The sequence below is a fragment of the Balaenoptera musculus genome, chromosome 9 (genome assembly GCF_009873245.2).
Source record: "Balaenoptera musculus isolate JJ_BM4_2016_0621 chromosome 9, mBalMus1.pri.v3, whole genome shotgun sequence".
In the NCBI taxonomy this organism is placed as follows: Eukaryota; Metazoa; Chordata; class Mammalia; order Artiodactyla; family Balaenopteridae; genus Balaenoptera; species Balaenoptera musculus.
The window spans coordinates 88,435,731-88,460,274 of NC_045793.1; the positions used below are offsets into that span (position 1 = coordinate 88,435,731).

General features: G+C 40.2%; 1 protein-coding gene across 3 annotated transcripts in view; it reads right to left on the minus strand.

Annotated features, from left to right (window-relative positions):
- Positions 1 to 21,673, minus strand: part of RELN (reelin) — a 531,612-nt gene extending 509,939 nt beyond the window's left edge. For all 3 annotated transcript variants that reach the window (XM_036863169.1, XM_036863168.1, XM_036863166.1), the window contains exon 1: positions 21,179 to 21,673. In XM_036863169.1, the coding sequence (XP_036719064.1) occupies positions 21,179 to 21,404 (226 nt within the window). In that variant the 5' untranslated portion in view covers positions 21,405 to 21,673. The remainder of the gene's footprint in view (positions 1 to 21,178) is intronic.
- Positions 21,674 to 24,544: the final 2,871 nt, after the last annotated feature.

Consider the following 24,544-nt stretch of genomic DNA (forward strand, 5'->3'; position numbering starts at 1 on the left):
ACAATGGAGAAAAGACAGTCTCTTCAATAAGTGGTGCTGGGAAAACTGGACAGCTACATGTAAAAGAATGAAATTAGAACACTCCCTAACACCATACACAAAAATAAACTCAAAATGGATTAGAGACCTAAATGTAAGACCGGACACTATAAAACTCTTAGAGGAAAACATAGGAAGAACACGCTTTGACATAAATCACAGCAAGGTCTTTTTTGATCCACCTCCTAGAGTAATGGAAATAAAAACAAAAATAAACAAATGGGACCTAATGAAACTTAAAAGCTTTTGCACAGCAAAGGAAACCATAAACAAGACGAAAAGACAACCCTCAGAATGGAAGAAAATATTTGCAAACGAATCAACTGACAAAGGATCAATCTCCAAAATATATAAACAGCTCATGCAGCTCAATATTAAAGAAACAAACAACCCAATCTAAAAATGGGCAGAAAACCTAAATAGACATTTCTCCAAAGAAGATATACAGGTGGCCAAGAAGCACATGAAAAGCTGCTCAACATCACTAATTATTAGAGAAATGCAAATCAAAACTACAATGAGGTATCACCTCACACCTGTTGGAATGGGCATCATCAGAAAAATCTACAAACAACAAATGCTGGAGACGGTGTGGAGAAAAGGTAACCTGCTTGCACTGTTGGTGGGAATGTAAATTGATACAGCCACTATGGAGAACAGTATGGAGGTTCCTTAAAAAACTAAAAATAGAATTACCATATGACTCAGCAATCCCACTACTGGGCATATACCTCCAGAAAACCATAATTCAAAAAGACACATGCACCCCAATGTTCACTGCAGCACTATTTACAATAGCCAGGACATGGAAGCAACCTAAATGCCCATCGACAGACAAATGTATAAAGAAGATGTGGTACATACATACAATGGAATATTACTCAGCCATAAAAAGGAATGAAATTGAGTCATTTGTTGAGATGTGGATGGATCTAGAGACTGTCATACAGAGTGAAGTCAGAAAGAGAAAAACAAATATCATATATTAATGCATGTATGTGGAACCTAGAAAAATGGTACAGATGAACCAGTTTGCAGGGCAGAAGTTGAGACACAGATGTAGAGAACAAATGTATGGACACCAAGGGGGGAAAACCACGGTGGGGTGGGGATGGTGGTGTGCTGAATTGGGCGATTGGGATTGACAAGTATACACTGATGTGTATAAAATTGATGACTAATAAGAACCTGTAGTATAAAAAAACAAACAAAGAAAACAACTAATACTAAACTTTCTTTCGGTTATTTGTATGGAAATATGTTAATATAAATGTTTCAGACATTACATGAAATTTCTAAAAATCTTATATGTTCTGGTATAATGTTATAAGTCATAATTCTAGTTATTACTTTAAAATGTATATCTCAGAAATAACTAAATTTCCTTGTCAATTGCATGATTATGAACTTTCATCCAATCTTTAACCACGGTAATTTTTAAGTCTTTTGGCATTTACAGACAGTTCTGGGTGTACTCTGATGCTTTTGCAAAAATGTTCCTATAAAAGGGTTTCATCAAGGAATTCATGGAAAAGACTCTGACAAGTATAGGTTTCTGGTAACTGACTATACTGCTGAACTGAATGAATAAGCATTTTCAGAACTCTAATGGAAAAGTGATGAATTCATAAAAGTGCTAACAAAAGATCAAGATGAAAAAAAAAATTAATTACATGGGACTCAGTGAACTGATGAGGATGATTATAATTTTTGTGACTTTCTGTTTGAATAAAAAAAAAAAAAAAAAGAAATCAGGGACAGTGGCTACCTTTGAGGGAGTTGTACCGTTGTACCTGGAAAAGAAACATGAGAGGAACTTCTGTGTTCCTGGCAATGTTTTGTTTCTTGATCTAGATGTGAGATACACTGTTCATTTTATGAATTTCAGTGAGTTGTACACCTATGCCAACTTCTGTTCTATATTATTTGTCATTAAAAAGCTAAAGAAATGGAAAAAAAAAAGGAAGGAAATCCCGACATATGCTAGAAAACAGATGAAACTTAAAGACATGTTAAGTGAAATAAGCCAGGCACAAAAAGACAAATACCATATGATTCCATTTATATGAGGTACCGAGAGTAGTCACATTCCTAGAGACAGAAAGTAGAACAGCAGTTGCCAGAGACTGGGGACAGTGTGGGGTGGAATGGGGGATTACTGTTTAATGGTACAGAGTTTCAGTTTTGAAGAATGAAAAAATATTCTGGAGCTGGATGGTAGTGATGGTTGCACAACCATGTGAATGTACTTAAAGCCACTAAACTGTACACTTAAAACTGTTAAAAATGTTAAATGTTATGTGTATTTTACCATAATTTAAAAAGTAATTAAAAAAAAAGAATCTAGGTCTGCCATTTTACAGTGGAGAATTTGGATAATAAAGTTGTGAAAAGATTTTGAGAGAAATTCTTTTTTCTTTTTTTTTTTTGGTAAATTCTCAGGCTGTTGCCTGGGGAACTAGAGCAGGCAAAGTCTTAGATTTGCGATGAGTGGGCACTGGACTGAGGATATATGGACAAAGTAGAACGCAGATTATTTGTGTTTGGACAGTAGTCATGAATAAAAATATGAAAAATAAGTCTCTATGCTAAGTTAAACAGGACAGGTTTGCATGATTTTAGGTGAAAGGAGGTCAGTCCTATCTCCCGTTTGTCCTCAGTCACACAGTGCACTCATCAAAGGGCACTGATTCTTTTTTTAGTTAGTTAATTAATTATATAATTTTTATTGGAATAGAGCTGATTTACAATGTTGTGTTAGTTTCAGGTGTACAGCAAAGAGAATCAGTTATACATATACATATATCCATACTTTTTTAGAGTCTTTTCCCATATAGGCCCTTACAGAGTATTGAGTAGAGTTCCCTGTGCTATACAATAGGTCCTTATTGGTTATCTATTTTATATATAGTAAGGCGTTGATTCTTGTGTGATCAACAGAGCCATGGGATTTTCCAACTGGGTTTTACATTAAATTTCTACATGTTTTAGGACATAATTTTGCTCATGTTATCTCCTAACATTTTATATGCAATATATGTAGTGCTACCCACTGTTTGTTACTTGCTACTGATTTCTGTCATCATTTCATCTAACCTAAATGTTTATACAAGTGAAGAAAAGAAGCTCTATAATATGGGAATGAAATGAGGGAACCTCTACCTGAGGAATGATATGTGTTTCTTAGAAAATATGTGTGTTCATAGAATTTCTAGGTACTAACAACTTAGTAAGTTTCCTAGAGTTTGACTTCGATGACCATATTGAAATCCATAATCTTATCAGTACTTATCGTTCTTTTTTCCCCCTTAATTTATCAAAGTGGCATAAAATCACAATTCTAGTGCCAACTGTATTTTGACTTTTTTAAAGCCTGGTACAAACAAGAATTTTTTAGAAATGCAAAAAAAAAAAGGGGGTATTAAGTACAGCTGACCCTTGAACCATAAGGGGTTAGGGGCACAGACTCTCCACTCAGTCGAAAATCCACATATAACTTTATAGTTGGTCTGCTATATCCATTGGTTCTGTATCCGCAGATTCAACCAGACTCAGAACACGCGGTACTGCGTATGTATTTACTGAAAAAACTCCACACATAACTGGACCCATGCAGTTCAAACCCATGTTGTAGAAGAGTCAACTTTGTATTTGTGTACATCCATACAACACTATATAGCCACCAAACAAAGATGAAGCTCTGCATTTATTGCATAATACTGAAAACACAAGCTGAGTGAAAAAAAGCTGACTGCTAGGTATAATTTGATCCCATTTGTGTCTGGATGTACATACCCAGACAAAACACATGATTGCTTACAAGTAAGAGATTCGGTTTAGAGGTTAGTTTCCTCTCTCACATGGGAAGGGCTCAGTCCTGAGGACCATTTCAAAGAGGATTTCACTGGCTCACACACTAAACTTTCTAAATTTTCCCACTGAGCAATCCCTAGAATTACAGGGCAGAAAGGTACAGTACTATCCCACTGAAACGCACTGACAGGATTGAAATGCAGGTGAGGTATGGGCAGATCCCATGTCACAACTGCTGGCATCAGACACCTGACTTCTGTTTAGAATAGAGGGGGCAGTCAGCCGTTGAGGACTCCTGATGCTTGACACCACTAGATTTAGGAAAAGAAAAGACCATGATGAGATGCAGCATCACTGTCAGACAGAGGCTTACAGAAAAAGGGTAAAATGAAGTTTGGGAGTAACAGGAGTAGCTTGAGAGCTAAATTAGAAAGAACAAGAAACCTACACACTTTGCATTTCATATGTGTTCACTTTCTGGTTTATTAACATTTTCTTGGATAAAAAAGGTAGCTGCGGGCTTCCCTGGTGGCGCAGTGGTTGAGAATCTGCCTGCCGATGCAGGGGACACGGGTTCGAGCCCTGGTCTGGGAAGATCCCACATGCCACGGAGCAGCTAGGCCCGTGAGCCACAACTACTGAGCCTGCGCGTCTAGAGCCTATGCTCCGCAACAAGAGAGGCCGCGACAGTGAGAGGCCCGCGCACCGCGATGAAGAGCGGCCCCCGCTTGCCGCAACTAGAGAAAGCCCTCGCACAGAAACAAAGACCCAACACAGCCAAAAATAAATAAATAAATAAATAAATTTATTTTTTTAAAAAAAGGTAGCTGCTTCACACACTGTTTATGTATGTAGGCATAAGATAATATATATGTGATACAAGATTACATAGAAGTGCTTTATTAGTGGCACTCAAAAAAGGTACCATCAGCAAAAGAGTAAATTCATGATGTCAGCAATTTCTCTGATCCAGTGGTGGCTCACACTGAGAATATTAGAATCCCAAAAAGAATTCTATGCAGGAGAGTGAACTAAACCCTGCTGAAAAAAGCAAATGTCCCCTGAAGGCTTAAGTAAAGGCATCTGGCATTTGCACTCAACCACCGCAGTCAGTAGCAATAATTCAATCCATATGGTACATGGGACAGCTTTTTCAAGAGCATTTTGAATAGTGGCTAAGACAAAGCAGGTAATGGCAGAAGGTTACTGTATCAACAGAGAGTGCCTTTGTGGTTCTAGGGGAGCCACTTGCTTCACAAGAAAAGAAACATAAAGAAATGAGATCAATGCACTAACAATGCATGGAGTTACGATAATCCACAATTTAAAATAAGATAGGGAAAATATTTATGTAAATATTTATCTCATGTTTGAGTAGGAAAAGACTCCCCAATCACAAAAGTAGTATGAGAGAACAAAAGAAACAAAAATACACCTGTTTTCATAAATTTACTAACATAATCTGCATATAAAAATTCATGACAACCTGAGGGAAAGAATTTTGCCAAATTTGGAAAGATGTATAAAGATATTCACCATAGTGTTTATAACACTGAAAACAAAATGTAAATGACAAAAATGTCAAACATTTATAAATTTATAAATTATGCTATAGCCATTCAATAGAGTATTATGCAGCTCTTAAAATTGTATTTTTTTGAAAAATATCAATAAAATGAGCACCCTGGGCTTCCCTGGTGGCGCAGTGGTTGAGAATCTGCCTGCCAATGCAGGGCACACGGGTTCGAGCCCTGGTCTGGGAAGATCCCACATGCCGCAGAGCAACTGGGCCGGTGAGCCACAATTACTGAGCCTGCGCGTCTGGAGCCTGTGCTCCGCAACAAGAGAGGCCGCGATAGTGAGAGGCCCGTGCACCGCAATGAAGGGTGGCCCCCGCTCGCTGCAACTAGAGAAAGCCCTCGCACAGAAACGAAGACCCAACACAGCCATAAATTAATTAATTAATTAATTTTTTTTTAAAAATGAGCACATAATGTTAAGAAAAAAAAGATTATAAATCCTTTTTTTGTAAATATAGATCTATTTACTCACAGGAAAAAAATATCAGCAAGTGTGCGACAATAATAATACCTAACATTATTTTCTGTGCCAGGCACTGTGTTGCTCTTTATAAGCACTGTCTCATTGAAGTTTCATAACAAACCCATGAGCCAGGTACTATCATCACTGCTGTTTTTCAGAAGGGAAAACCGAGACACAGAGAGGTGAGGTCACTTGCTCAAGGCCACGTAGCTCGAAAATGCAAAGTCCAGAAACCAACCCAGCTTGTGTGCTGTCCACCACCACAAATCCCTAAGAGCTAAGTCTCCTCTGATTTCAAAGGCTTATAAATTAAAGTATCCATGTATGTTAGAAATAGAGTGGGGAAAAGAATTTTCAATCTTATCTATAAGAGGAGCAGTTCTCACAACTCCTGGAAACGTTCATGTTGAAATCCGTAAGTATGGAACCTCTGATGCTGTCAACTTACAAGGTATCAGTAAATAAAATGTAATGAAGAGCCAGAATTCTCAGCTGCTGTTCCCTTCATATATTCATCACTGCCCAAATAGATTTCTCTTAAAAGATGAAATCTTTTAAGAGAAATCTTTTGTTTCCTTTTTTGTGTGTTTTCTCTAATGTTGGTACGTATCTGTTGAGTACGGAGCCAAGCTATTTCGGTCTCTGTTCTTCCCATTATTTATTCCCATTCAGATGAAAATTTAAATGCAAACTATATACCCATTCATCAAAATTGCTTCAAATTTATTTATGGTACAGCACAGAGGAGCTTCTGGGAATAAGAGCTTCAAGTCTATTATAGTTTCTATTAATAATTCTAGTCACTAATTGCTATGAGAACTTTTCTGGATATGCTAACATATAGTTAAAGCAAAGCCAATCCAACAGACTACTATAAATAAAGTTGCATAGTCTCACAAAAGTCATGAGAATTTTGTAAGTTTGGAGGGTGGGAAAGTAGAAACATGGTTTTTAGATTTTTTTAAACATTGTTATCATGGATTCAAAAGGCCAAATTGTACTCACAAATGTATCTTTATAAATTATCTTCTTGATTGCTTTAATTATTTTGGAATATCACTTTCACATAACAATCTTAAATATAACTGAGATTAGACAGGATTCTCAAGTGCTATTTTTGCTCATTGATTCATTAAATCAAAATGTTTAAAGTGCCTGCTATGTGCCACGCACTATCCTAGGCACTGGAAATAGAGCAGCAAACAAAACAGACAAAAATCCCTGCCTTGTGGAACTTAAAGGCATTATGCTGATGGTCACAGAAAGCAAACAAGGTAAAGAGTAAAATATATAGATGATGATAACACCTATGAAGGAAAACAAAGCAGTCCATGGGGATACGGAATGCTGGGGAGAAGAGAGGACAAAGCTTTAAGAGTGTGGACAGGGAAGAACTCATTGAAAAGGGGACATCTGAAGACACACCTGAATCAGGAAGGGAGGGAGCATGGGGCTATCTGGGGAACAGCATGCTAAAAAAGGGAACAGAAAGTGCAAAGGTTCTGAGATGGGACTGAGCCCCACATGTGTCTGAAGAACAAAAAAGAGGCCCTCTTTTGATGATTTCAGTGGAAGAGTAAGAGGAAAGTAGTAAGATATGAGGTCAGAAAAGTAACAGAGGAGGCAGGTGCTACGGGGCCTTAAAGGCCACACCAAGTACTTTCTCTTCTTCTTAAGGAGAAGGGGAGCAACGTTAAGTATGGATAGAATTACAAAAGATTTTATTGTTCAAATTCAGGCAATATTTTTGGGAAAACAGAGGCAGACCAGAGCTGCTCCAGGCAACTTGGTGGATTGGATGGTTGTCCTAGGTATGGAGCAGAGGCTTGGTTTTAACCGAATCGCTCCAGCTGCTGTGTTAGGACTAGAATGAAGGTGACAAGCATTGAAGCAGGAGAAGTGACCAGGAGCCTGCTGTAATCCACGTGAGAGAGGGTGGTGGCAATGGCAGATTCTGGGTGTGTTTTAACGTAAAGCCAGCTGGACTTAGGGATGGATCGGATGTGGGATGCTAGGGAAAGAAGGTCTGGGGACTGAACAACGGTAAGGACTCAGTTGGCAATAATGGAGTTGAGGAGACTCGAGTAGGAGCTACTTTGGGGGTGGCAGGGTGAGGGAAACAAGAAGCTCATTTGTGGGTATATTAAGTTTGAGATGCCAATAGACATCCAAGTGGAGATGCTGAGTGCAGAGTAAGACAGAGGAGTTCAGGGAGTTGTGAGAGAGTCACCAACATGTAGACTGGCACTTAAGGCATCAGAATGGATGGCATCTCTAGGGAGACAGGGCAGATGAAAAAGAGAAAAGGAGAAAGGACAGAGCCCTGGGTGCCCCGACACCACAGAGTCAAGGAGAAGAAGAAAGAGCAAAGGAGGACTGAGAGAAGCATTTTGACATCTTCCTAGTGAATATCGGGATGGTTTGTCTACAGTGATGCATGAAGGCAGAGACATGTACTCACTAATTTACCTTTGATATTCCCTTGCAGGTCACTGAGTGTTAAGATCCCTCGGTGTCTGAGGTAAAGAGAAAAGTATACACATCGCAGTGAATATGGGTGTCTTGTACAAGGAAAGGCAACCTGTGCAGCTTTGAGAAGAGAATCAGACACTTTCACAAAAACACAAAAGCATGATAAGTCACTGTTAGGTTGGATCGATATGCATAACAAATAGATAATTCTGCCCTCTGCCCCTCGCTCCCCAAAACATCATTAAAATCTTCACATCTGATGAAGGGTGCTATAGTACCCCAGAGAGCACTGCTTCTCCACATGGCCTGTGTTGTCAATACCTTGCTATCCCAGAGGTCATTTCACACCTTTTTTTCCTTAAAAGTATACCGTGAATATTGTGGCACTCATCTGTTGTTTCTGTCTGCCTTACACCCACTCTCCCTTCTTTGGGGTAACAACACCTCCATTTTCCTTCAGAGAGAGATACTCCTCTGACCTCAACATCCATCTCATGGGATGGCCACACCCCAGGTCAGCCAATGAGACTTGTGGTCCCAGGAATTAGAATTCAGTGACACAAGAAAGGAAAGGAGTTGGAGAGGATTCATCTGAACTTTGGGGCCAGAAAAGCTGAAAATCAGAAAAAAAGCCAGAAAGTTTTAAAAAGTCAGAAAATCATGGTTCTTACCACCACGATTCCTTTAGCAGTTGACCACTCCCTGCTCCTTGACACACTACCATCATTTCTAAATCTAATGTTTGGATTTTCCTTCCATTCTGCAAGTTAACCCACCTCCTATTAATGAATTCCTTTAGCCCAAGTTAGCCAGAACCGGTTTCTGTGGCTGGCAGCCAGGGTACCCTGGCACACCTGCCACTCTCCAAACTGTACAGCTCTGTGGTAGCTCACAATAAAACGCATAAATATTCAAGTGGGTCCATTTCTCAACGTAAGTAAAAATAAAGGTTTAGAGGCTATCGTAAGCAAAATAAAAGCTTAAGAAATTGTTTTATTTGGTAATATTCCAATAACCATCCTAAATTCTGGTTGTAAATCTTTCTTTTACTGACAAATCTTTCTAAGGAGAAACATTCTTTTCATTCACTGGAAATACTTATTTGTCTTTAACTAATCAAAGTAATAGACTTTTTTTTTTTTTACCAGTTTTTTCTACAGGATGACTATCAAGCATGTACCTCACTCAAGATATCCTACTCTTTTATGCTTACAGAGACTCCGTGTTTTTCATTATGTTGTAGAAACACATGGGAACCACTGGCATAGATGGGACAGGACAATCTCTTCTAAGCCATGCAAAAATCATTCAGCAATGCTGGTCAAATCAATGAGTCTTATTCTAACAACTGTGAAGCGCTTGATCTCCAGAGCATCTGCATTTTACTTCAATGAATACAGATAGGTATCCCTTGGGTACTCATTAGTGATACCAATTTTGTATTTTAATTTATTGTAGTTTTCTATATGTTTAAAATATTTCACAATTTATTTGGAATTGAAGTGTGTGCCTCACAGTTTCTGTTAAAAGGCTGAAATAAACCACTTATATTTGAGAGAAACAGTCTCAATAGTTTAATACCTGCATCAAGTCAGATCACCCCGTAAGCAGCCTCTTGGCTTCCTACACCACCCTGGAGGCTCACAGATTTGCCATTAGAGCTACAGCTAGGCACAGCTCACGGGCGAATACTAAAGGGAGAGATGATCCGGGGTGTCCCGCCTGAGGAAAGAAATGATCTCTATGTGGACCTTCTCTACACTTTTTGATAATAGCTTTTTAAGGCTACTGTCCTTTTGTTAATGTCCAATGAAGCAAATTTTTCTCTCCTAGTGAAAGCATGGGCCTCCTTCAGGCCCGCTGAGAACCTCTGTGGGTTCCATACAGGAAGCTCCTACCCTGAATCTGTCCTCCACCCTCTGTTTTATTTCCACCAGGGGTCAGTGGCTCTCAGTTCAGATCTGATGTCAAACTCTGGGATAAACTATAACGGTGACAAATCAGGAAACATTGGCATTACTAACGTAATTCACGTTGCCACCTCACCTGGTTGCAAGAAAACCTATGGCTGACCTTTGCCCTCCTTGGCAGGAGGTGAATTAATTTGGGAGCAAGGGCAGGAGAGGATGCTTAGCCCTTTTCTTCTCATTCAAATAAGCTCAAGAGAAAGTGATTTTTATAAGTCTGATCCACATATGAAAAATAACCCTACAAAGGCGAGTACAAAACAAACGTTATCCCACTGGTGTCACTATCACTGTGAGAACAGACCTCTGATGAGCGAGGTCAGACACTGCAGGATGATCCTGCTTGTCACCAGGAGTTTCACCGTGTACCCCATCACTCAATTTCACAGGCTCTACCTGCCGACAGATAACACTCACAGGAATTTCCTAAAGAAAGAAATACATTACAAATAGATGAACATCAATGAAAATCTTTTTAAATGTCCCTCTGCTTAAATTATACTTCTCCCCTTGTATTCATGTCCTTCTCAAGTTCTATTAGTGAGTCAAAGAATAAATTTCCTATTTACTTGAAAATCTTCATTAAAATTACATTCATCAAAATGTTAAAAATAAATTTGAGCAAAATTTGCAAATCACTTTCTTATATTTGTATTTGTGGTGATACTCTGAAAGCATGTTAACTCTTTTAGGTCAACAGTATACTAAATGATATCTTTGCTTTGTGCTTCATCTGGAAGGTGATATCTAGTCAAGAAATATTTAGGACTGTAAAATTCTGGCCTAGTTTGGCATGGATATCATCCTTCTGGTTTGATCTTGCAATCTTTATTTTAAATAACGAAATTAGCTTTTACTTTTCCTTATTTTCTCTTTCTTCAAATGTCTTTTGTTATTTCTTATTACTATTCCTTTCTTGAAATAATTGTCATTTCTAAAAAGAAATGCATACCAGTTAAAAGTATGGATTCTGGAGCAATATGGATTCTGGAGCACTCTTGCATGACAGCTTTATGATCTCGGGCAAAATACCTTTCTGTGACTTAGTTTCTACATCCACAAACAAAAGGAGGATAATACTACCTACCTCATGAGGTTGTTGTGAGAATTACATGAATCAATATATGTAAAGCATATAGATCAGTACCTGACACATAATAAGTGCTACTCTAGAGTTTGCTATTGTTAATGTTGTTGTTATTAATTTATTCCTAAGTTCTTGAGTTACCTTTCTAAAAAAATTGTTGATAGTATCAGTGCTTGGAATGGGAATGTGAACCCACTTTTCTAAAAATGCCTAAAACCAACTAATTTTCTTATATTCCTCCATCACCATCACTGGACCTATAACATTTTTTTGCAGGATGAGGATGCAGGAAGTGTTTACATGAGAAAAGGAAGTAAGAAAAGATCTGGAACCATGATCATAGGCTATTTCAACATTCATAACAAAGGTGGCCTAAACAAAAAGATTACATGTTCCTGAAGGTAAGGCTGAGATGCCTGTTTCCTCTGTCGATATGCAGCAAGCAAAAGAAATGACATTATTGGATTTGGTCCTAGAGGCTGAGCCAGACATAACAAACAAGGTTAAAGTTGGGGCAGAGCTCACATTCACAACCATGTCACACATCTAAGCATTTTAAGTGTCAACAGGATTTACATATGGTGATACTGCATTTTAGAGAGATAGGACTGACAGGAAACAAAGTTCATAAACAAACTCACTAGCATAAATTGTCAGTTTTAAGAAACTCCAGAAATTGGAGGTCAGGCACAGGTTACCTTCTCAAAACATTACTAAAAAGTTAATATAAAATGCACTATTTTTGCCACCTGCATAAGTAGCACATCTTGAAGGATATTCTGAAAATATATTATCAAAACTGTCTTAGAAAATATCCTAGTTCCATCAAGGTGACCAAAAGCAATTCTATGGGAGAACCAGAGCAGTTCAGAGCTTGATACAAGAATTGTGACTGACCTAAAAGAGAATGTAAACTGAGTCATTTGTGTGTTCAGAAGAAATGATTAGGATTGCACTCAGCTGCAAATAACAAGAACCCGACTGATTTTTCTTATGATATGAGAAGTCCAGAAGAGGTATTCCAGGGCTGATACAGCCGCTCAAAGGTATAAATAAAGACCCAGGCTCCTTCAGAACTCCTGGTCCACCATCCTTAGCATGGGACCATTATCCTCAAGGTCACAAGATGGTTGTACCACACCCTGCCTAGAAGAAATGGGTAAGGGCAGAGCAAAAACTATTTGCTGAGTCCTTTTAAAAATCATCCTTATTAATTTTAAAAATAATCTTTCTAAAGACCCTACCCGGTAGACTTCCACTGCATCTCACTAAATTACATGGCAGGGGAGCCTTGGAGGTAAGCATTTTTAACTAGACACATAGTTGTTCTCAAAATCAGTTAGTAAGAAAGGGCATTTTAGTAATCACTGGGTAGACAACGAGCAACGTATGCCACATAATGAGGCATTATAGAATCCAGAAAGAGGACAGTGTTCCTCCAGTACAATCTAGGGAAAATGCCAACCAGCCCAGCTGACTTGGATTGGATGGAGAAGCTTTCCTAGGTGTGGAATCTGCCACTGAGATCATCTAACTCCATGCTGCCAAACAGCCTACTAATAGTCATTTGCCCACCCATATAAACTTTGATACCGTGGACATTGGCATGGTCAGCCAATGCCTTTATCCTGACAAGGATATGTTTTATCGTAAATGAACTAGCCTTCTACTTCACCACCTAACCATGTGTGGATTTAAGTTTCCTCAGTCAGCCCCTGAGGGGTGAACTCTGGGTTCACTATCAAAATCAATTTCTCTCATTTCTAGTTTTGTTGAAACAGTTTTGTCTTTTAAAATTATTTTACATGGGGTTGTAGACACATATATTGTAGGATTTAACAAAATATATTAAACCGATGTTATTTACTTATCTTGGCATCTTTCCTAGACTACCACCTAAATACACAAAGTTTGGTTGTTATCATGGCCATCAACTAAGGAAACATACTCAATTTAGGAACAGGAAGGTCTGACTTGGGAACTGGCTAAGTTAATAAAAGTTTTGGTTAGACTAGAACTACACTAATCAACTGTTTAATTCTAGGCAAGTCATATCTATTTTGGCTGGGAAACACTTTCTGATCATACATATTTGGTGACAAGGTGACTTTTTTTTTTTTTTTACTTTTGTGACCCTCCTTAATATACTCAGTTTGGAATTTCCCTTGAAATGGGCCACATGTTGACAAGGCACAAAATGAACAGGCATGGGTAAAGAGCTCCTATCTGTATATCCAATGCTTCAAAAATCCTTATCTAATGCTGGGTGACTGTACCAGATGATAATAACTACTATCTAATATATGCATTACCTTATTTAATAATTGCAACCCCCAAATACGGATACTATTATTTCTACATTAGAAATGAGGAAACTGAGGCTAGGAGAGGGTACGTAACTTGCTGAAAGCACACAACTAATAAGTGGCAGAGAAAGGATATAAGCATGGGTCTCTCTGCTGCCAAAGCTCGAATTTTTCCCACTACATCACTGTGCCTCCCTAGACTTTCTTTTTAGTATAAGTCTGAGCTCTCAGCCAAGGAATCTTTGAATTTTTGAGCTGGAATAGACATTAGCGTTCACAGGTACAAAACAGTAAAATAGGTCTCATTGAAGAAAGACTGTGGAACCTACCCCAGAGCAACACACCTCCCTTCTTGACTCCCAATCTAGTGTTCATACCAAGTCCCCCCACCCCCTTTTCGACCTGTCTGTTAAATGCCAGCTACCTAAAAAGGTGTCATCACTATTTCATAGCTATGCAACTGTTACGAGTCTTGGCAAAGAGACCAGCAAGTAAAGGAGATAACTTGAGGTGACTGTGGTGATGACAGAGACAGCCCTCACCCATTTACTAGAAGAGTCTCTATGCACTCAAGCATTGAAGACATCTCAAAATTGAGCTGCCTTTTAGATTCAAGCTAATTCAGTGTGCATTTTTCTAAATTCTACAACTCTTCCTCATGGTGTATATATGTGCTTCCATGCACAGACTTCTGATTCTGCAGTTTGACCCCATAGCTGACAGTAGCTAACTCAGAATTAAACAGCTACTGGCTTGAAAGTTCTTCTAAGAGATTTTACAGTATAGGAAGAAGAGCCTACTTTCCCACCAGGAATAACTAACCCATGATTTTTAAAAAGGGCACGTGCATGTCACAGAAAGATAACATTAATTTTTTGAGCCAAATACAAAGGCCTACTCACCCACTTTTATTACTGTAAACATCCAATGAGTACAATATATACTAATTATATAATATATACATATATATACACCAATATTTTTCATGTTATAGTTAGAGGGAAAAAAAGGGGTAGAGCTAGTGATAGGAAATCTGAAGAGAAGAAAGAAAAAGAAAAAGAGAAAGAATTGAAGGAGCAAAGGAATCAAGTTGTGAAGCAGAAAAGAGGAAGGAAGAGGAGAGGGAAGACAAGGCCCTGTGACATGGAGGAAAGGAGCAAAAGAAGAAGGAAAATGAGAAAATTTAGGAGGAAGAGAGGGGCCATGGGAGAAAGCAGGTCAGATACAGGTGTAAGGAGAGAGGGGCAGAGCAGGAAAGGCAGAGAGAGACGATTCTGAGGTGAGGGTAGCACTTAATGGTAAACTATTATCACTCCTTCATGTAACTTGGTATGTGGGCACCGGCGTACATCAATAACCAGGGCTATTCGAAACACTCCTGAGTTCTCCTATAGTTTCAAAGAATCCTTTAATCAATAAAATTTAATTTATTTTGGTTTCCAAACAAAGTTTTATGTTTCTAAGGAAAGCTAAATTAGCATTAAAAGATAACCTGGGTTTTCAGTGTTTACTTCAGAACCTCAGAGTTCCTATAACTATCTCTTTGTGGCATTCAAAAGCTATCTAATTACCTTAGCTTTGTTTTTTTGAATGATTAGAGCTGCCTTAAGCCTCAAATCAACATCTGTACATGTGTAGTGACCCTTCCGCACACCCCCAAATCCAGTTGCTACACTTAGCTCCTACAGGAAATCGAATAAAGAAGGAAAAAGTGTGTGTAGTTTTAGAGAAGCACACATGTGTTTCTCTAAAATAATTGGTTAACCTGTAGGCACAGCATTCAACCCTCCAGAAGCTCTGCCTTCAATGAGATGGGCATGGCAGGTGACCGTGGCGAAAATTACTCTCTAAGCTACACAACTGACACCTAAGTGAGATCACCTCATGTGGAATTTCCTGAGAGCCAAGAATATTTTTTTTAAACACACCATTCTTGTGTTTGAACAGTCATTATGAAATCTTCATATTTGAAAATTCAATTCCAAGTTCTGAAAATGTGTTTTTAATACTTATTTGTTTAAGGTTGATAAGATTGAAATTATACAGTTTGGTTATTTTATTCAATATAAATAACTCTAAAATCGGTGGGGTAGGGGTGATGTGGATTAATCACCCAAATTATTCTTGAAGCCAAAATATTTAGATAAATGAATTTTCCTTTTCATATGTGTGTTATGCCATTACCCAGACATAGTTTAAAGCCCTACGTGAACCTGTCCATTCTAACCAAATGCACTGAATGTAGGGCTATCCATTTTTTTCTATTTCTATACGGCATAAAGAACTTTTAAAAAAAGAAAGAACTTAAAAAAAAAAGGAAGAACTTTATATTTTTGTGTGAGAATTTTTTCTTAAATGCCAATGTTCAAAAAGCACCAGTAGCTCAATTTATTTATGCTTGTCTAATGTAAAGGTTATCTGAAATATATTTCAAACATATATGTACCAACAACTACTTGTGAAGATTAAAGACATAATAAATAACTGTCAAAGTGTCATTTGAAGTCATCGGAGGAACAATTATGGCTTAATATGCAACATATCCTAAATAACTGATAATGTAAGGTTCCCAGATCATCTATAGAGTTGACCAATTCCAGAGAGGGAAAAAAATAAATCAAAGATTGGTTTTAGATGTTGTCTTTTGAATGAAACTAATTTATGAAAAAATTTGAAAGTCAATAGTATTGACTTTAAAATCTTGTGAAAATATCTATCACTCACTTTTAAAGATGAAAAGACAAATTTATTAGAATAAGATGGTTCTGTAAAAAATATACTTGTATGATTACAATGATACAACTTTCTTAGTTTACTCTTTAACATTTTTAATGAAATTAAAAATAATAGTTTAAAATAAAGATTCATAAAAATTGGAGGAAAATATTCTAATTAAATAATTTCTAGTAATGTAGTGCTGTGACTGAAGTAAGAATACCTGCCTAAATTAGATGTTTCCAATTATGATTCTAAAGACCTGATTTTTTTAGTGTATGACTGGAATTGAAACTCACACAGGGAATATATATTAAAGCAATATTTATATGATTTAAGAAATGATCTGAACCACATCAGTAAAATATGTTTGAAATAAATTGTAGAGAGTGAGATGAAATATAAGACAAGTAGAGAAAAATGCTTTAAATGTTCAGTTTTCAAAGTCATATGCAAGCAGGACACAGCTGCAGTTCACTTATAAATTACATTCGACAAATGATTCTGAGTTTAAATATGCTGATTCCAGAATCAGAGACATATAAAAAACAAATATCCACTCACCCGATCAACAAGCCAGTTACCTTAGCAATAGCAGATAACTTTAATTCAAATTTTTTAAAAAATCATTTCTTTGAAAGGAATTTAATCTAGAGTATATTACCAAAAATTATGTCTTATACTTGAAAAGTCATTATATTGCAACTGCCTTTGAACGGTGATTTTTAATTAGCAACCAGTTGATTCCAGAACACATGTATGTATAATAGGAATACTGGCAATTCTTACAACAAAATACCATAAATACTTAATCCTGATTATATCTCTTTTAGGTAAACATTCTGTTTTAGCAGTTGAAATTGATTTTCCCACCCACCCCACAAGAGGATTAAATAAATAATAGAATGAAAATGTAGCACAAAAGAACTACCAATAGTGATACTGGATTTACAAAATACAATCAAATCTCCTTTTTAAAGCACCATGCTTTATTAACAATTCAGTTCTGCTTAAGACAATTTTTTTTTCTCAATCAATATTTTAGAGCGTATTTTCCACTGTAATGGAACGTTTCCCCCACCTTATGCCACCTTAATAATGGGGATTCTCGTCTTTTTAGAAATTCAGATAAATTGTCTCACCAAAGCTCAAGCACTTTCCACAGACTCATTTACTTATGCTTGGCTTTCATAGATTAAGTTTTCTCTTATGTCTGACCTCTCCTTTTTGATGGTGACTGAATAAAGCCCATCTTGTGAGCAGGCAGGTCCTCATTACAGGATTTCAGAGTTATCTAAAAGTCTTTCTATCTCAAAATATATTATCTGCCTGCTCAGTGATGCCAAAATTCTTTTGAACAAAAAGGGAAAAACATCTTTCCATAGTTGTAATTAAGATTGTGGGAGAATATAACATTGACAAGTCACAGTCACTACAAATTGGTTGTGGGAGGAGTTTTAAACAAAAGCCTGAGTGGGGGTGAGGAAGAGGGATTATCAGGGGAAAGGAAAGGTGCAGACACCAACTCGACCTTTGCATGTTTCACAATACTGCCCAGGTCCTTAGGAGAAGGAGCAGTGAACAGCCAGGTGTGGCTGGGAAAGAGAAATGGCTACCTGACTGGACCATCTGGGTTTCCATTTCCTATTTTCCCATCATTTGCAACTTTCTGGCCCCCCCCCAGAAAAAAACAGGGCTTGGAAACCATGTTGTAGAAATTGACCATATTTTGGGATTTGTGCAAAAAAGGGAAATTCTAGGAAAAAAATGTTCTGACCCTGAGACTTTTCTAATTCAACATGATATATATATACATATACATATGTATCACCTCTTATTGCTGAGCTTCTAAACTGCATTGTACTCATCATGCAAAGATACCATAGTTCATTGTGACCAACGATGTCATCTCAAGAAAGTCATAGACAACAGATTTTAAAAGCTATAGGAAGACGACAACAGAGGTACCAAGTGAACGAGTGACGAGAACTAGCAAAAGTAACCATGCACTGTTTACAGAGTTGCCAAAACTGCAAACAGATGGATATACTACTTAACACTGGAAATATCTGACAATGCTGTAGATACACAAGTTTCAAATTCTTTTGTTATTATATTTTTGTTGCTTTTTTTCCAAAAGATTTTCAACAAAAATCTTTAAATAAATATGACACATACAGAGACCCATGATATTGAACTCTGACATTTGCCTCTCCATTTCATATTCTGTCTCACAACACAAGTCTCAGAGGGCAGTTGACACAGCCTGGTCTACAGTCATGTTCTGTGTTAGGTACCACTGCACATCTCAATGCATTCCTTTAGGTAAAAAAGTTAACAGCCATCAGCTGCTCCCAGAAACCATTCCCTCAAATGCTGACTTCAATGTAAATCACAGATAAGACTGAGTTTTCCTGACATAAGTGTTACATTTTAGAGATTCGGAAGATTACAAATAAAGTCTCAAGCTAATATTTTACATATTTCTTAGTTTTAAAAAATTTTGGCTGAATAACCTCCTACTTTGGTCTCCTATAAAATGAGCTAACTCCCAAAGTATATTAGGTTAAGTTTTCCTATCAAAAGTTCAATTCTTAAATAGATGTTACATAATTAATTTGTAACATTAATTTCCAAAAGTCTAAAAGAAAAGGAGACACATGTAAGCACCATTTCATTTTTAAACATTTCTTCTACCCGTAGAATATTTTACAAGGAAAAACTCTTACTGAAGGCCTATAGCTACAGCCAGTTTCAAAATCTAAATATTTGACAAAACAGGCAACAGGAATTTAAAATCTTACAATAACCATTCTCAAAGTTTATAATAATAATTCGATCTTCTTAAACTTACATAATAAAATTTCTCTACCTTTTCTGGTGATAGAAGAGGTAGAAATTGAGACTTTCCCACACAATATGCAACTTGAAGTATTACACTGTATGCTTACTCTCTATCATTCTTTCCTTTTCTGACTTAGGATGTGATTATGGTCAGTCTTAGGCTGACTTATATTTGCTAGCTTTATAGCAAAAGCAAAGGCTATGTCATATTTTGGTATTTTAAGTTTTCTATGCTGGCACCTTACAAAGGATATGGAAAACAGGAAAAAAAAAAAATAAGGCTACGTGTTATCACAGGTCTTCCATCACAACCTGACAATCACACCTTTTAGCCCAGCCTTGACTCACTTACCTACCACTCTCACTTAGAGCTAATAACGGGCAAGCACCTTTACTAAAGGTCACACTAAGTGACAAGCTCAATCAATCAGTCTTTGGGTGAGGTCTGGGTTGCCATCATATTGGCTGGTCCTTCTCCTTAAAAGATTCTCATGAACTCAGAGAAACACCAGACTGTTCTTGGAAAGAGAATACAATATGCATTTTAAAAGAAGGGACCAGTTACAGAAATTTAATATTCCAAAGTCTAAAATTCCAACCGAATTAGACTCCCGCTCTACAGACAAGGCTGACACCATGCCACAAGAAAGTTGTAAAAGCACTACTTTCAATCTCTAGAAAGCATTTATTTAGGCTAAACATTTTAAAGCAGATATGAAGGGCTTTCTAAATAGAAAATTTAAGGATTCTTATCATTTTTATATCCATGTTTATCTGAAATGCCAGCTGCTCCGTGGATTATCTCCTGCTATACCAATTAACTGTTAGCCTACAAGAGATGGAAACTATAACAGGAAATCACTAGACAATAGTTGGGTATCAGTATTTTTGCCTTGAAATTCTAATTAAACAGTGCCTGTCACCGCTTAAAAGCTCCATAGAAGTGAAATATTCAGGAGTTCCAGCGGAAATAATAGAAAATAGACAATATCTTATTATCCCACATACACGATTTACTCGCTTCAAATATCAAAAACGCACGCACTACAGAAAATTCTCTTGCTTGCAGCTAAACTGTCCTTTTTCGATCATGTTTCATTATGATGAAGGACTCCAGAATGATCCTTTTTTAAAAGGTACCTTTAAATTATAAGGAACTTCCAGCCCCTACCTGGAAATTAAAGCTGTGCAGATTAAAGACACAGTTGTTAAGAAACATCACAGAGATCATTCTAAAAACAAGTAGCAGGTTACAAGTAAGAGAGGACTCAGAAAAAAGCACCCTTTGCTGACATTTTAAAAGCCACTTTTAAAAGAACAGAGCGCTGGAAGCAGCCGCTCTCTGTCAGGAGGGTCGTCTGACACTGAAGGAAACGAGAGGGACCCCTGGCTGGGGAGCAGCGAGAACTTTGCGGCGGGCCGGCAGGCGACGGCGCGGGGCGGCCGCTGACCGGGGCGCGTCAAGCTGTCATCAGCCGGTCCGCAAAGCCCAGCACCCCCCGGATGCCCTTCAGGGGGAACCGGGAGCAGGACAAAGGTCTGGAATCCAAGCACTCGGGTTAAGGAAACAAGATGAGCGTTTTCATTCACGTGTCAGGTGCCAGAACCACGAGGGAGGAGGAAAGACCTCAAGAATTCTCTGGCGTTTCTCACCAGAACCGGCTCCTCACGGGGAGACGCGCGAGGGGAGTGTGTGGAGTGGGGGAGGGGGGGCGGGGGGGAATAAATCCCAACTCGCGACTCTATCCCCCGCTAACTTTGTTTTCTCTCCCTCCTCAGAAGTAATGCTGAGGTAAGGGTTGTCACGGTTCTTGGTTAAACGGCCCCTTGGAAGAAGGAAAGGGACACAAAGCTGCGCTGGGCGGCGAGCGCGGAGATGCTGTGGTACCTACCATGGTATTCTTGTCCCGGTACGTAGTAGGTGGGGTGGCCCGCAATGTGCAGGGAAATGAGCACCTCGCCCTGCTCCCCATCCCCTTCCAGCTCCCCGTGGTGGGTGCACAGGAAAAAGAAGGGCGAAAAGCGGGGGTAATAGCCCACCGCGGCGCGCACCCTCAGCGTCGTCCCCAGCACCAGCGCCAGGAGCAAAGTACGCGGCGCCCAGCCACTGCGCTCCATACCGCCGCTGCCGCCGCCGCGCGCCCCGAGCGCCGCTCTCTCATTCAGTTTTGGAGGCGCCGGGACGAAGGAGCCGCGTGGAGAGACGGCGAGAAGGTGGAAGAGGGAGCAGAGAGGGCTCGGGCGCGGAGCCCCGCCGAGAAGTTCCGCGGGAGACTGCAGCTCCCAAAGTTTCTCTTGGCCGCGGGAGCGCGGGGCCGGGCTGCGGACGCCGAGAGCGCGTCGGCCGCTGCCGCGGTGCGCCGCCCAGCCGCCGCCGCCGCCTGTGCGCGACGCCCCTCCGCCAGGCCTGGGAAAGCACCCGGCCCACTCCACACCTTCTTAAAGCCCGGGGCGCGGAATCGCCCCCGCCGCCGCCACACGTGTCCCGGCCGCTCCCCCGCCCCTGCGCGCCGCGCCGCGCGCGCCCGCCCGGCCCCCGCCCACTCGGGCTCGCTCGCCGCACCTCGCGCGGCGCAGGGCGCACGCCTCCGCGAGGCCCGGCTCCTGAGCCCAGTTCTCACACTGAAGGGCAGATGAGGGATGCGAGTCGGTCGGGTTGGGGGAGGGGGGCTCGGGGCCACGAGGTACGCGAATCTGCAGGGAGGGACTTAAACGCCTCAGAGAGAGAGAGAGAAACCCTCCCGCCCAGCTGTCCGGAGGAGCAAAAGGAGAGGATAGTCCCTTTTGCCCCTCAGATTTCCCTCCTTTTTCCTGAGAGGAGGCGAGGGGGAAGTAGAGGGGCGGTGGGGACGGGAGCGGGCGCCGGCTTCTTTGTCTGCGCCGGCTGCGCCCCGCGCCCCTCGGGGCTCGCCCGCCTCAGAGCCCCCGGCGGCCCGCACTTGTTCCGGGGATCCGCCCGCGGCCCCGAAACGCGAGGGGCCCCCGCGCTTCTTTCCCACCCAGGCCTCGAGTCTCTCCCGCTGGCCCCCGCCCGGCTCCTCGCCGCAGCGACCGAGCCTCATCTGTAGTCGGATTTAAAATGAGATTAAGCGAAAGTAGAATTGGCAGCCTCCAGTGGTGCCTGGAAATGGTGATTTGTGCTGCTCGGGTGTGGGGAATTGTGTGGCGGGAAGGGCTGGCGGAGCTGAGCCCCGACAGGCGCTCTTCGCTGGACTGTTCTATTATTCATTGCTGCTGGGTTCTTCAGGCGGAGATGGTTGTAATTTTTTAAATCGGTGTTTATTTCCTTTAAATGTCAGCTACGACCAATGTCCCTGAAATGGGGGGAGGGGAAAACGTCTGGGGAGATGCTGGCAGCGGTGATTGAAGTGGGTGGTAATGAGCTGCTGCACAGGAGGCTGCGGGGAAGAGAAATAAAAAGCACGTTTCTAACCGAGGACGGCTGGCAGGAGCCCTGCGGCATCCGGAGATGGGGGAGCGGGGTTGCCAGGTTTTAATGCCTCTCCCCACCCACCCTTGGCTTGCCACCAAGTCCAGATAAACCCGCACGTACAGAAATGAGTAGATTATAAAATTGGAATGGATGGTGTCTTTGCCTGCATTGGGGGGACGGGGCGGGGAAGGGGGACGGGGGGGGAGTGCGAAAAGACAAGGGGAGTCTTTCCAAGGGGAGACCTCTGTAGTCACTTTGTTGCAAAAGGAAGAGACTGGTGGTTTTCCTCTTACCCAGGCCGAGTTCAGACAGGTAGAAGGGCCACTTCTAGCTGCCTTCTGGTTTCCCTCCCTTCAAAATCCCACAGGGCTCAACTGTTGTATATATTTGATGTAACAGTCGTTACCGCTGTAGCTCTGTGCTGGTGCAGGCTTTGGGCCGTAGGTAAGTCACCTCATTTAATCCTCACAACACCCGGAGAGGCGAAAATGATCCCCATTTCACAAGGGAGGAAACAGTCGGTAACAAAGGCTGGATGCGAGGCAGCCTGGCTGCTGGCTACAAAGGCTGTCACCGGGACCTGCCTTGCAACCATCCACGGCAACCCTCGCTAGACTAGGGGAAGCCACCACCACCACCTTTTCCCCGCAGGCAGGCGATGTTGCCTCACTTACAAGACACTCGCCTGCAGCTGGCAAGGCTGTCACCACCTCTTCCTGTCCCGTTATGTGACTAAAACCTAAGACGAAATGAATCACTTCTAGAAAGAATCCAAAACTATTGAACATTTTTAGCTAACACTTTTTAAATGTTTACTATATGCCGAGTACTGTCCTAAGTACTTTACATGTATTAACTCCTTTAATCCTCATAACGCTATGGGGAAATCACTGTTAATAGTACATTTTACATACGAAGAAACTGAAGCACAGAGAGGTCAAGTAATGTGTCCAAGGTCACACAGCTGTAATTGTGAGAGAGCTGCACTCTCCAGAGTCCCTGCACTTAACCATGGCAAACCGCTGTAAGGAATGAATGCCTATTGATGCTGTTAGAGGGATGGGATGAGAATTATTCTTTAACCAATGTTGGATTACCTCATTTAATTCTTACATTGGCCTGTGAAGTAGGTATAATTATCCTCATTTTTGAGAAGATAAAGTTGAGATTCATACAAGTGAAATAATTTGTCAAGGGCACTCCATAAGAAGAGGAGCCTGGGATCAAATCTGGCCATGCTTGATCCCAAGGTCGCTGCTTTAAATAAACCGAAAAGTAAAGTAGTAAAGCACTGATACTTGGTCCAGGTCACAATTACACTTAATTCCCAGAAGGTCCCCAGTTCCCAGGAAGTCCCCCTCTTTTCACTCTGTAAGAAATATTCTCTTGTGAATCTCTCACCATGGCTTTATTGACATTCAATTTATGTGACCAAGTTTATTTTCCAATCTTCCCCTTTTTTGTGCTTTCTTAACTTTTACAGCATGACTTCGCTATGTGCATTTGGGTGACTTTTATACTCTGAACTACGCAGGCTCGAATCTGTGACTACAGCCCTGTGGTTGTTCATTAACAGGCATAGAGACTGTTTAAATAATGCCCTGAGTGGTGTTGAGCTGCTTAAGAAGAGGATAAATGCTTGTACACTCCACTTAGCAGTCCTTTGGACTAGCATGTATACCTGTGCCCTTACAGTAATAGAAGCCCAAGTTCACACATCTCTGATACCTTCTTCAGGGAATCCAGTTCAACTAATTATTATTAATACTTTTTAATAATCTTTTATATATTTTTTAAATTAATTAATTTATTATTTATTTATTTT